The sequence below is a fragment of the Balaenoptera musculus genome, chromosome 14 (genome assembly GCF_009873245.2).
Source record: "Balaenoptera musculus isolate JJ_BM4_2016_0621 chromosome 14, mBalMus1.pri.v3, whole genome shotgun sequence".
In the NCBI taxonomy this organism is placed as follows: Eukaryota; Metazoa; Chordata; class Mammalia; order Artiodactyla; family Balaenopteridae; genus Balaenoptera; species Balaenoptera musculus.
This window is the reverse complement of record NC_045798.1, coordinates 26371683-26383098: the sequence shown is the minus strand read 5'-3', so window position 1 is coordinate 26383098 and position 11416 is coordinate 26371683. Positions and strand designations below refer to the sequence as shown.

Below are 11416 nucleotides of genomic sequence, written 5' to 3'. Positions count from 1 at the left end.
GGGCTCAGGACAGAGCCTGGCACTGACGAAGACCAGGAGGAGCAGGTGTGCCCAATGGCAGACCTCTAGTCTACCCAGAAGTGATGCTCTACACATGGATAATAACTCATAGAGACGGGGGTGGGGGGGAGATGAGCATGACCTTTTTGGGTTAAATGAATTAATATATATTAAAATATTAAGATGAAGATAATTTATGCCTTACTCTAAACAATAATGTTAATAATAGAACTTATGTGAGAAGAATTACAGAAAGAATCAGAAAACAAAATCCAACAATTTGCTGTTTATAAGTTACAGATATATAGCAAAATATATACACAAATTTTAAAAATAAAATGCCGAGCCAAATAAACTCTCATGCAAATGCAAATTCAAAAAAAGCAAGGGGCTTCCATTATGATATTTGCAAAAGAGAAGTTGAAGCTAGAAGCATTAAAAGAGGCAAAGAGGGCACTAAAAGGCACAGTTTTTCGAGATGTCACTATTAAACATATATGCCCCAAATATGGTAATTACTTGATCATTTGTACCCTGCCTATTTCTTAAGAAGATAACTGAACAACTAACAAAGCAACAACATACATAAAATAGAAACAGAAATTAAAGCAAAATAGAAATACGTAAAGAAAAAAAACACAAAATCAGACTGTGATTTGACTAGGTAAATGAGTGTTCTTACCTACTTTGGGGTCACAGAGCCCTTCCAAAATGTGGTGAGTGCTACAGACCCCCCTCCCAGAATAATTCATGCATGCACATATCCACACAGCTTTGTTCAATCCCTGGCATCCACGACCTCTGAAACCCCTGCATGCTCATGGACTCCCAGGCAGTCCTTGGACCCCAGGTTAAGAACTCTGAAGTAAAGTTAGAGAGAGTATGGATTTGAATAAAATAATATAAAAACTGATTTAACAAATAGAACTGATGGAGTAAAAACACGTTTCTTGAGAGTACACAAATGTCTTATAAAAACTGATAATATATTCAGGCCCAGAGAAGTTCTATGGACACTTAGAAATGTTGACACCACCACATACCATAAGAAGTAACAGCCATAACCTCAGCAGTCATCACTGGGAAATATTAAATTAATAATAACAATAACAATAATAATAGTTGGGTCAAAGGGAAAGTCCTAAGGACAACAGCAAAAGACAACACATGTCAACGTTACAGAGCGCAGAAAAAGCTGTAACTGTAAGAAAAAAATCATAGGCTAAAGTACCCCCATTTACTAGAAATATTAAAAATGATTAACTATAAATAATCTTAGAAATGTAAAGTATTAAGTCAAAAAAAAAAGAAAGAAAAGAGCAGAATACATGCACTTTGACAAACAATTCAATTAGTAAACAGAACCAAGAACTGGAGCTTTACAACACTCAACACTTCCTAAAAGAAGGAAAAAATGTAAGACAATAAAACAAAAACAACTAAACCAAGGACGATTAAAATATTACCAAGATGATCTCTTATAACATCACACTGTTTGAGAACCTAAATAAATGAAAAGATTTAAAAATACATAAGAAATCAGTGAAAGAATTTGAACTGAAAGAACAAGGCTCTGCTCACACTTCCTACAAAGAAAGTACCTGCCTGGTCTGACCATGGTTTTGTGAGAGTCTGTCAACCCTTCAGAAAGGGGGTCTTAATCCCCATATTACACAGTCAAAAGGAAGAAAGGAGATGTGGGGGAGGAAGAGAAAAAGTGCATATTCAAAAATGTGAGAACAGCATAAATGAGCTGAGAGAAGCTGGGCGTGAGTGGGGTGCATCTGGGCGTGGTGGGAACACCGAGACGCTTGCTCGCGCAGGTAACCCAGGCTGGTTAAAATGGGGGTTTACGTGCAGAAGACCCCTGAAGGTTGGTTTTAAGGAGAGTGGTGACATGTGCAAAGTGATGCTTGAAAAAAAAAAATTTGGCTGGTGCACAGTGTGCGGGGACAGACATCAAAGGTAGGAAGCAGACAACTGGCCAAGGCTGAGGCCGAATGCGGGGACAGCAGGGGGCGAGGAGGTAGATCTTGGGGGGGCGCTGTCCCACTTGCACTGAGCAGGGGTGTCAGTACTCTGTCTTCACTCTCACTGGTGACCGAAGACCCTCCGTGCAGGCTGCCTGCAGACAGTGCCTGGCACCACCCGGTCAGGCTGGTCCACCTGCTCATGCAGAGGCTCTGCGGGGACCTGGAGAGCTGGTTCAATGCTCCACAGACTCACACAGCAGAGAGGAGCTGGACAGAGCCGATCTTCCCAGCCCAACAGACCTGTCGCTTTAACATCTCTGGCCTACCAAGCCCCACTTAAGAAGTAACCACTATGGCGTTCCCATTTTCATTCATCTAAACCATACACAGCTGCCCAGCTGAGCTTCTCATAAGCTGAAATAACTAGTGTGACCATGATGGGTTCGTGGGATTTCAGCCAGAGACTCGGAAAGCTTCAAAATAGCTCAGACTGCGTCCTCCCTGCACTAGCTCTGAGGAGCCCGGGGAGCCAGAACTAAAGATCCTCATGGACACACAAAGGCCTGGGACAAACGCCTACCAACCAGCCAGACACGGCACTGCCTGAGCCCATCCCTGGGGTGGTGGGCAGGGGTCTGAGACAGGATGGCCACCTTCAAGCTCTGCTCTGGACGATGCCATCTGGGAGATGCTGGGGCTGCCTGGGAGCCAGCACGGGCTCACAGCCTGCTATGCAGGGGAACCTTCTAATCACCTGGGGAACTTTAAAAACATGCCGGAGCCCCACCTCTGGGGATGCCCAACTGAACTGGTCAGGGCAGGACGCAGACAATGGTACTCGTTAAACAACCCCCAGTGGGGAGGACAGAGAGAAGGACAGGACGCAGACACACTGCCGCTGCGGGGACGGCATGCAGGAAGTGTCCTGCTCAGGGCGCCGCACCCAGAACACAAGCTGGAGGGAGGGAGGGAAAGCCTGGCTGAAGGGGGGGCCCTGCCATGTCGGGAACCAGACAGGGATGCACCTCCCTTGCAGGTGGGGCAGGGGTCACTGTGGGTCTCCATCCTCAATCGCCAGCCGACAAAGCACGTTCATGCGTGTTCCCACTCTGAATAGGAGCCTTGCACCAGCCCTTAGGGGAATGTGGCCAGTCCCAATATGCCCACCTCACGGAAGGGGTCACCAAGGTGAGGGAGGGGCCAGAACTGGAACTTGAACCCAGACCTTCTGACCGAATCACCTTCTATCCCCTTGCACTGGAGGGCGGAGGGGAGGCTGCAGAGCGCCGACCAGAGACGGGCCCCAATGATGTCCAAGGCACGCTGTGGTTGGGGCCCTAGGTCTGGTGGAGGGTTACCCCCGGGGGAGCAGTGAGCCTTTGCCCGGGCTGAGCCAGGGCCAGGCTGCACCGTCCCCCGGCCTCCTCCGGGACCACGCCTCCACCTCCTGGAAGAGCTGCCGGCCAGAACCGCCCTCAGCTAACCCAGGTGGAGGGCTGAGAGAGCACACAGGGGCCTCACCCCCACACCCAGGATGAGTCCTCCAGACCCTCCCTCTGCTCTGTCACCTGAGCTGGCCGTCCCCACCAGTGCCCGAGGCGGGCTGCTGACGCGTCTACTTTGGATCCATTTTCCTTCAGTTGATTGGACCGCGAACACGGTTACTTCTTCTAAAAGTGCCTGATGTTAGAGCTCATCTGACATTTTCATGGGTTTAACTCCACTTTCTCCCTCTGACGTTTATTCTTCTTCTGGATTCTGGAAAAAGCGAATAGAGGGCAAAACTAAACCCCATTGGGTCACAGGTGAGCACGAGACAACTGAGAGCCGGCTGTGCCCTGGCGCCCCGGCCCTTGGCCTCCCTCCCCACCCCACCTAGTCCCCCTGCTGGGCCAGGGCCTCGGAGGGGGGGGCCGGACCCTGCCACCAGGGTGGGCGGGCATTTCTAGGAGGCACTGGTCTGGGGAGGCAGCCAGGCCTCACAGATGAGCGGGGGGCTGGGCTCCAGCTGGCAGAGGCGCGGGCCGCGGCGCCAGGCCCTCCTCTAGAGCTTGTCCCCCGCATGGACCTTCTGGTGGCGGATGAGGTGCGAGCTGCCCCGGAAGGCCTTGCCGCAGCGGTTGCACTCGTAGGGCCTCTCCCGTGTGTGGGTCTTGTAGTGCTCGATGAGGGCCGAGCGGTGCCGGAAGGCCTTGCCGCACTCATTGCACACGTAGGGCTTCCGGCCCGTGTGGATGCGCTGATGCTGGATGAGGGCCGAGCTGTGGCAGAAGGCCTTGCCGCATTGGCCACACTCATAGGGCTTCTCACCGGTGTGGATACGCTGGTGCTCGATGAGCGAGGAGCTCTGGCTGAAGGCCTTGCCGCACTTGTGGCACTTGTAAGGCTTCTCGCCCGTGTGTGTCTTGCGGTGCTCGATGAGGTTGGAGCTCTGGCTGAAGGCCTTCCCGCACTCCTCGCACGCATACGGCTTCTTGCCTGTGTGGATCCTCTGGTGCCGGATGAGGTGGGACCGGTGGCAGAAGGCCTTCCCACAGAGCTCGCACTCGTGCGGTTTCTTCAGCGTGTGGATCTTCCGGTGCTGGCTCAGGCCCGAACTCTGGTTGAAGGATTTCCCGCACTCCTTACACTGATAGGGCTTCTCCCCGGTGTGGATGCGCTCGTGCTTCCGGAGGCTCGAGCTCCGACTGAAGTCCTTCCCGCACTCCCTGCATGCGTACGGCCTCTTCCCGGTGTGGGTCTTCTGGTGTTGCGCAAGGGCAGAGCTCTGGCGGAAGGCCTTGCCGCACTCCCGGCACTCGTAGGGCTTCTCCCCCGTGTGGATGGCCTGGTGCCGCAGCAGGTGCGAGCTCTGGCTGAAGGCCTTGCCACACTCACAGCACTCGTAGGGCTTCTCCCCCGTGTGGATCACCAGGTGCCTGAGCAGGTGCGAGCTCTGGCTGAAGGCCTTGCCGCACTCGCGACATGCGTAGGGCTTGGCTGGCTGTGCAGTCCTGTGAGGCCCCTCGGGTCCCGAGTCCCCCCTGCCCGCCGTCTCCCCATCGGGCTTACCGGACGCTTCCCCGCTGTGGATTATCTGGCACATAGTCAGGTCTGATTTCTGGAGGAAGGTTGGGCTGGACGGCTCATCGTCCTGGGGTCTGTCTCCTGGGGGGACGCTCTGATGCTGGACGGGGCTTGAGCACAGACTGCTATTACCCTCATAATCGTCCTGCTCCCCCAGAGGGATCTCCTTGTAGATGACAGCCATCTGCTCTAAACCCCCTTCCTGAAGAAAAGGGTCCCCCGGGTCCTCCTCCGGGAAAAGGTTTGTCTGCATCTCCAACCCATCCTCAAACACGAAAGCCTCACCCAGCTTGGCTGCCGGGGGAATCTCCATTGTGGGTCCGGGCTCACCCCCAGTGACTGTTTCTCTTTGGGACACACTTACTGCTCTCAGATTCTGAAAAGAAAACAAGAGACACTGTCAAGTCAGCAAGTCAAGCACCTAGTAGGTGCCAGAGTCTAAGGTAGAGATAACCAAAGACACAATCTTGCCCTTGAGATGGTCCTTACTGAGTTAGAGACAAGTTTGACTTACCAGAAACAACTGCAAGGAAGACAGACAGACAGACAATGCCACACTGTGGTGTCCAGACACTAAAGGCTCAGGGTGTCCAGAAAGGTGGGCAAGGACAGGAAGTGGAGCCATTCTGAAAAAGGGGCAAGACTCCAGCTACCGGAGGAGGTTGGGGCTGGGGTCTTGTTGGGAAAGAGAGAGCACACACCTGCCTGCTACGATCGGTCGGCTGCAGGCCTCCAGCCCAGAGCCCCAGCCGGAGCCCTGGGAGTCAGCCCTTCTCATTCCCGCTGGCACACCCCGTCCTGTCCACTTCCCGTCTTTACTGAAGGGGTCTCTGCCTCTCTCCTCGCTGCCACTGGGCAGCTCAGGCCTCGGTGTGACTCGCCTCCCCGCTGGCTGCCTACCTCCAGCTTCCCCCCTCCCCGCAGCCCGTTCTCTACGTGGATGCCAAGGTCAAACGCCCAAAACACAGTCCTGATCACAGCATCCCCCTTCTCAGGAGCTTGCAGCAGCCCAAGTCCTCCACACCCAGCCATGCGGCCCTGTCCCCTGCTTCTCCTTCCACACACCCCCCAAACTTCCAGCTCCACCACTCACACATGATGCTGTTTCCTCCTCCTGACTGGTCCCCACTCTTCTCACATGGCCACTTGCTCATCCTTCCAGACTCAGTTCAAATGTCCCCTCTTCCCTGCACCCTCAGACTCTGACAATCTTGGGCACGTGGCCTTGGTGACCGTGGAGCATGGGGCACATGTCCATCACAGCACTCACTACCTGGAGGGCAAATGTCATGGCAGGACTTTCCCCACCACCGCCTGCGAGCTCCCCAAGGGCAAATCCGGGGCTCCTCCATATTGGAATCCCCAGCTCCCAGCACAGCCACTCAATCATTACACACACATTTATTGAATAAATAAATGATTGAATGGAGGAAAAGTTATTTGTGTTTGTGTTAGAACTGCTTACCACACTTTTATTTTATTTTGCCAAAGTACTCTTTATTCAAATAAGTCAATTATCTGGGAGATATGAATAAATGAAACATACAAAAGCAGAGCTGCTCCGGTTGAAGGGGGTGTTTTCGGAGGGACAAAGAAGGAGGCTAGAACACCCCACTCAGCCCCCCATCCCACTGTGGGGGCCCAGAGGGAGCCCCACAGGACCCCATCCACAAGCTGCTATGCAGCCTCCAGGGAAACTCTTCAGGTACCATAATGATGACAACTCGAGTTTATTGAGCAACTACTGTGTGCAAGGCACGGCTAGACCTCTTACAAGCATATCTCACGTACTCCTCAGGACTCCATACAAAGGTACTATCATCCTTACACTGAAGTCAGAGAGGAACTGCCTCAAAAAGACATACTAAATTAATCAGAATAGTCATGATGGAACTCATTCCTATTTGGAATTTTTTTTTTAATGAATTTTCAGCCAGTAGAAAGGCCAGGTGTGAAAAAAAGCACAGAACTGCAATATCCTCAAGAAGCCTGTGTCAGACTTCCCTGGTGGTGCAGTGGTTGAGAATCCACCTGCCAATGCAGGGGACGTAGGTTCAAGCCCTGGTCCGGGAAGATCTCACATGCTGCGGAGCAACTAAGCCCGTGTGCCACAACTACTGAAGCCCCCACACCACAACTACTGAAGCCCGCATGCCTAGAGCCCATGCTCCGCAAGAGAAGCCACCGCAATGAGAGGCCAGTGCACCTCAACGAAGAGTAGCCCCCGCTCGCGGCAACTAGAGAAATGCCCGTGCACAGCAACAAAGACCCAACGCAGCCAAAAATAAATAAATAAATAAATTTATTTTTTTTAAAAAAAGCCTGTCATCACTCCCACTCCTCTTCACAACCACGGTCTCCACTCCCCCCCCCACCTCACCCGACCTCCTCAAACCTCACGTCCCATTTTCACCCTGGTCCACCCCTTCCCCATCTAGCTTAGACCTTCTCTACAGCGGGTCTAACTATGGGCGTCACTTCAACCAGCTCTCTGACCAGCATCACATTCCTCACCTCCCTGCCCTGCCACTAACTACCCACCTCCTCTGCCAGCTCCTCCTAAGATGCTGAATGTTGCCAAGGAAAATCATATGACTGTTTCTGGCACGGAGACAAACTTCAAGTTTCCAATTTCAGCTGGGACTTCAGCTCCAGCATCTAATGACCTCCTTACGGCCAAGCCCTCTCTTCTGGGTCCTCACTTCCTCCCCGCTCTGGAAGGCCTCCCCAAGACATCCCTCTCAAAACCCTTCATTTCAGAGACTGCAAATTGGCACTCTGGGGATCCTGCCACAGACACGTTGTGTTTGGCTCTCAAAGAGTCAGGCTTTTCCATTTTGTTTAACTTAGCTGCCAATATTTAAAACTCAGTAGGTTTTCTCATGAAAAACTGGACGATGTGACAATACGAGCCCACCCTTCACTAACCCACCTTGCTGGCCAACCTACCCCCACTCCCACGCCCCACTTCATTCTCTCGGTTTCTTTCCCCCCCCTAATTTTAATGCCCTCTGACCCCTCTTTCTCGGTATCTGGGGACTGTGCCTCCACCCACCTGCTAAATCCTGGTGTTTCCGAGGTTCCCTCCTCGGGGGTTTTCCATTCCCACTATGTACCAGCTACACGCTTAAGTCTCCACTGTGTTGAAAAAGTTGGCGATACTTTATCTGTGCCCAACGATGTTTTAAATATTTTGGGACCGAAAATCCAAAGGTCTGGAACCCCACGCTTCCCACCTCTCTCGGGCCTTCCCCGGCTCCTCATGCCTCCGTCACTCCATCCTCCTGGGACCCCCAGGGCCTGGGCACCCGGCCAACCCTCGGGCCAGTCAGGGCCTCCTGGCTGGAGACCAGCGCGCGGCCGCGCACCCGCACCTGCTTCCACGGACGGGGGCCGCCCACACCTGCGCCACCGGAGGGAGAGGTGGCCACACTGGCTGCCGCGGAGCCACTCACCTAGGCCGGGGCGGGGCCGCTCACCTGAGCGGGGGCGGGGCCGCGGGAGAGCGGGGCGGGGCAACACCTGAGCTGCTCCTGCCCGCGGCCGTGGCCTCGCTCGGCTGCGGCTGCTGACGCGGAGCCCGCGGCGGCCCGAGAGCCTGAGCCCCGCCCCCTCTCGCGGCACTTCCGGGACCGCTCTAGGCCGCGCGGAGGCCGGTGTCTCGCTGGTCCCGCCGCGCGGTACGCGTAGCCGCCTGGACGCCGGGGTCCGGGTCGCAGGACTGGGGTCAGGAGAGGCCGTCTGGTCGGCTCAGGGCTCCGGGCCGTCCCCGAGCGCGTCCCGGCTGGGCAGGCGTTGGCGGGAGCGCAGGGGAGGAAACTGAGGCCGGGACGGGCGGCCGGCTCCTGGGCACCTGTCCTGGGGGTGGGGCCCGGGGTCGTGCTGCGATTCCCCCTCCCTTCCTGGGGAGCTCTGGTCCTGCTTGCTCACCTCGTCCCCGCAGAGACAAATGAGGAGAGCCCGGAGAGGGCCCAGGAGATGGCTGGGAGCCTAGGCGGGACCCTCTGTGGACCCCACCTCTGCATCTGAGGGATGGCCTCCGTTCAGGTGGCGCCTCTTAGGGGAACCGGGAGGGAAGCGGGGTGTGTCCTTCAGCCCCCGACCCCCCTCCCAGAGCTCCCTTCTGCTTCTGGTGGCAAGACTTGCCCCTACACCCAAGGATGGCTGCTGCCCATTCTGCCCCTGCCATCTGCCCACCTGTCTTCAGCACCTTACGTCCTGGCCCTCAGGTGCCTCCTAGCCCCATCCAGGAGTAGGCAGGGGCTCCTAGGGACCCAGTCCAGTGACCCTGTGTGTGTTGGACCACAACCAACCATGCAGAGCTGGGACCAGCAAGGGCTGGTTACTTTTTCTCTCACTCCATCTCCTCCAGTCACAGGAAGGCAAGAGCCACCATTCTGAGCCCCCTGGGGGCTGGTAGGGAGGTGGGGCCCCACCCAAGGGTCTCAGGTGCTTCCCCTTCTGCAACAACCCCCAGAATCCCTACCCCCACACTCCCAGACCAACCACAGTCACTTTTTCAGCCAGGATCTCATGGCCCTCAGAATAGTTATTGTTGACATGTTGATTATTAACCCATTTTACAGAGGAGGAAAATCAAGGCTTAGAGAAAGGGAGGGTCCCAAGGTCAGGAGCATAAGTGGGAGGCAGATGGAAGGCACTCATCCCACACCCCACCCCTAGGGTATGTAGCCCACGGAGCAGTAATAATCTGCGGCGTCTTCAGGCTGCACGGGGCTGATGGTCAGGATGCAGGCATTATGGGCTGCATCCGTGGCTGCCGAGAAGCGGTCAGGGATGTCAGGGGGGCGGTGGTGGTCCTCCTCTGAGCGGTAGTGGAGGAGCAAGCGGGGGGCGCTGCCTGCCCGCTGCTGATACCAAGACACGCCGTAGTCCCCGACGGTGGCATGGCGGGGGCTGAGCATGCAGGAGAGTTGGGCCACTTGGCCTGGGAAGACCAGCAGTGTGTCCGGCTGGGTCAGGGTTGGCTGGGAGGCTGAGAGAGACAGACACACTCAGGTCTGGCCTGGGCCCCTTCCTTCCTGCCCCTGCCCCACAAAGTCTTGGTCAGACTCCCAGGAGAATCCGCTCCCTAAAGCTCACAGCCCGGTGCCATGGGATCGTCACTGGGTGGGGCACAGAGCTGGCGACCCCTAAGCCCCCATTAGTGTCATGTTCCCAAGGAGCCATGTTCAGCTAAGAATCTAGAGTTCAGAGGGTGATCTGGTGGTCTCTGGGCTGCCCACCCTCATCCCTTGCCCTGCAGACCCCTATCACTTTGGTCACACTGGCTTGTCCAAACCCTGGCTACAGACTGACAACCCCCAAGAAGCCTCCTGGGCTGTTACTACCCACTGGCTCAGCCTCTGGCCACTGGCTGCTGAAGACCTTCTCAGGGTTAGCTTGTTCCTGAGGCCCTGTGGGGTAGGAACCAGCCCACACCAGCTTCCCCTCTGAAAAACTCAAAAGATGACGAGTCTCTGAGACCCCCAAGAGTCAGAGTCCAAAGGGACCCTAGCAATCTGGTCATTCACAAATGGGGAAACTGAGGCCCACACAGAGAAATGACTTGCCTCAAGTCTGGGGCAGGGCCACCTGTGGCCAGTTCTCCTCTCCACCTCAAGGACACTTGCAAAACCGTCCCCACTGCCCACATGGATTTGCTTCCTTATAGGGGGCTTCCAGAGCCAGTGTGGGAGTCCTCCTCTGAGCGGTAGTGGAGGAGCAAGCGGGGGGCGCTGCCTGCCCGCTGCTGATACCAAGACACGCCGTAGTCTCCCACTGTCTCCCACTCCACCCCCGGGTGAGCAAGGCCCAGGGAGGGCTCACCTGCCAGGAGGATCCCAGTCAGAAGGAGGGCCAGATGCCAACAGGCCATGGCCAGAGGCAGGGAGGCAGGTGGGAGTCGCTTGTTGTGTTGGGCTTGCGCTGGGCGTGCTCCAGGTGCTTCAGGGCACACTGGGGAGGCTGCTGGACCACGACAGGGCATGCAAATCAGCCCACTGACACGGTGGGAGGGCGGTGCTGGGCCCTAGCAGCCAGACCTTATCTTCCCAGACGTCAGCACCCCGGCCCCACAGGGCCTTCTTGAGAACAGAAGCCCGGAAATCCACATGTGCAGTTAGAGCAGGTGGCTGCTCTTCACTGAGTTATAACTCATACGGTCAAGTGCACAAATCTTACATGTATGGCTCAATGATTTTATATATATATCCCTGCAGCCTCTACCCAGACCAAGATTTAGAACATTTCCATCACCCCAGAAGGCTCCCTCATACGCCTCCCCTGCCAGTAACGCCCTCTTAGCCCCCGACGGTAACCGAGTGGGACTCTGTGGTTAATCAGTTTTGCTGTAGAACGTCAGCTATAAATGGAGT

At 55.3% G+C, this 11416-nt stretch overlaps 2 protein-coding genes across 6 annotated transcripts; both read right to left on the bottom strand.

Moving 5' to 3' along the window:
- Window positions 1-212: 212 nt before the first annotated feature.
- ZNF70 (zinc finger protein 70) lies at window positions 213-8637 on the bottom strand. 5 transcript variants are annotated; one of them, XM_036824052.1, is made up of 3 exons: window positions 8495-8637; window positions 4284-5415; window positions 213-3731 (listed from the first exon to the last, which is right to left on the bottom strand). In XM_036824052.1, exons 2-3 carry the CDS (start codon window positions 5350-5352, stop codon window positions 3688-3690), a joined length of 1113 nt encoding a protein of 370 aa, XP_036679947.1. In that variant the 5' UTR covers window positions 5353-5415; window positions 8495-8637; the 3' UTR covers window positions 213-3687. The 5 variants fall into 5 exon arrangements, with proteins under 5 accessions (XP_036679947.1, XP_036679942.1, XP_036679944.1 ...); XM_036824047.1 differs by having other exon boundaries at window positions 3661-5415; XM_036824049.1 differs by lacking the exon at window positions 8495-8637 and adding an exon at window positions 8276-8308 and having other exon boundaries at window positions 3661-5415.
- Window positions 8638-9582: 945 nt separating this feature from the next.
- Window positions 9583-10985, bottom strand: VPREB3 (V-set pre-B cell surrogate light chain 3). Its single transcript, XM_036823773.1, has 2 exons — window positions 10869-10985; window positions 9583-10035 (listed from the first exon to the last, which is right to left on the bottom strand). Exons 1-2 carry the CDS (start codon window positions 10915-10917, stop codon window positions 9719-9721), a joined length of 366 nt encoding a protein of 121 aa, XP_036679668.1. The 5' UTR covers window positions 10918-10985; the 3' UTR covers window positions 9583-9718.
- Between the last annotated feature and the right edge of the window lie 431 nt (window positions 10986-11416).

Coding starts and splice junctions, on each gene's coding strand:
- VPREB3 (XM_036823773.1), bottom strand. CDS start 10,917: ATGGCCTGTTGGCATCTGGCCCTCCTTCTGACTGGGATCCTCCTGGCA. Junction 10,036..10,868: donor GACTGGGATCCTCCTGGCAG/GTGAGCCCTCCC, acceptor TGTCTCTCTCAG/CCTCCCAGCCAACCCTGACC.
- ZNF70 (XM_036824047.1), bottom strand. CDS start 5,352: ATGGAGATTCCCCCGGCAGCCAAGCTGGGTGAGGCTTTCGTGTTTGAG.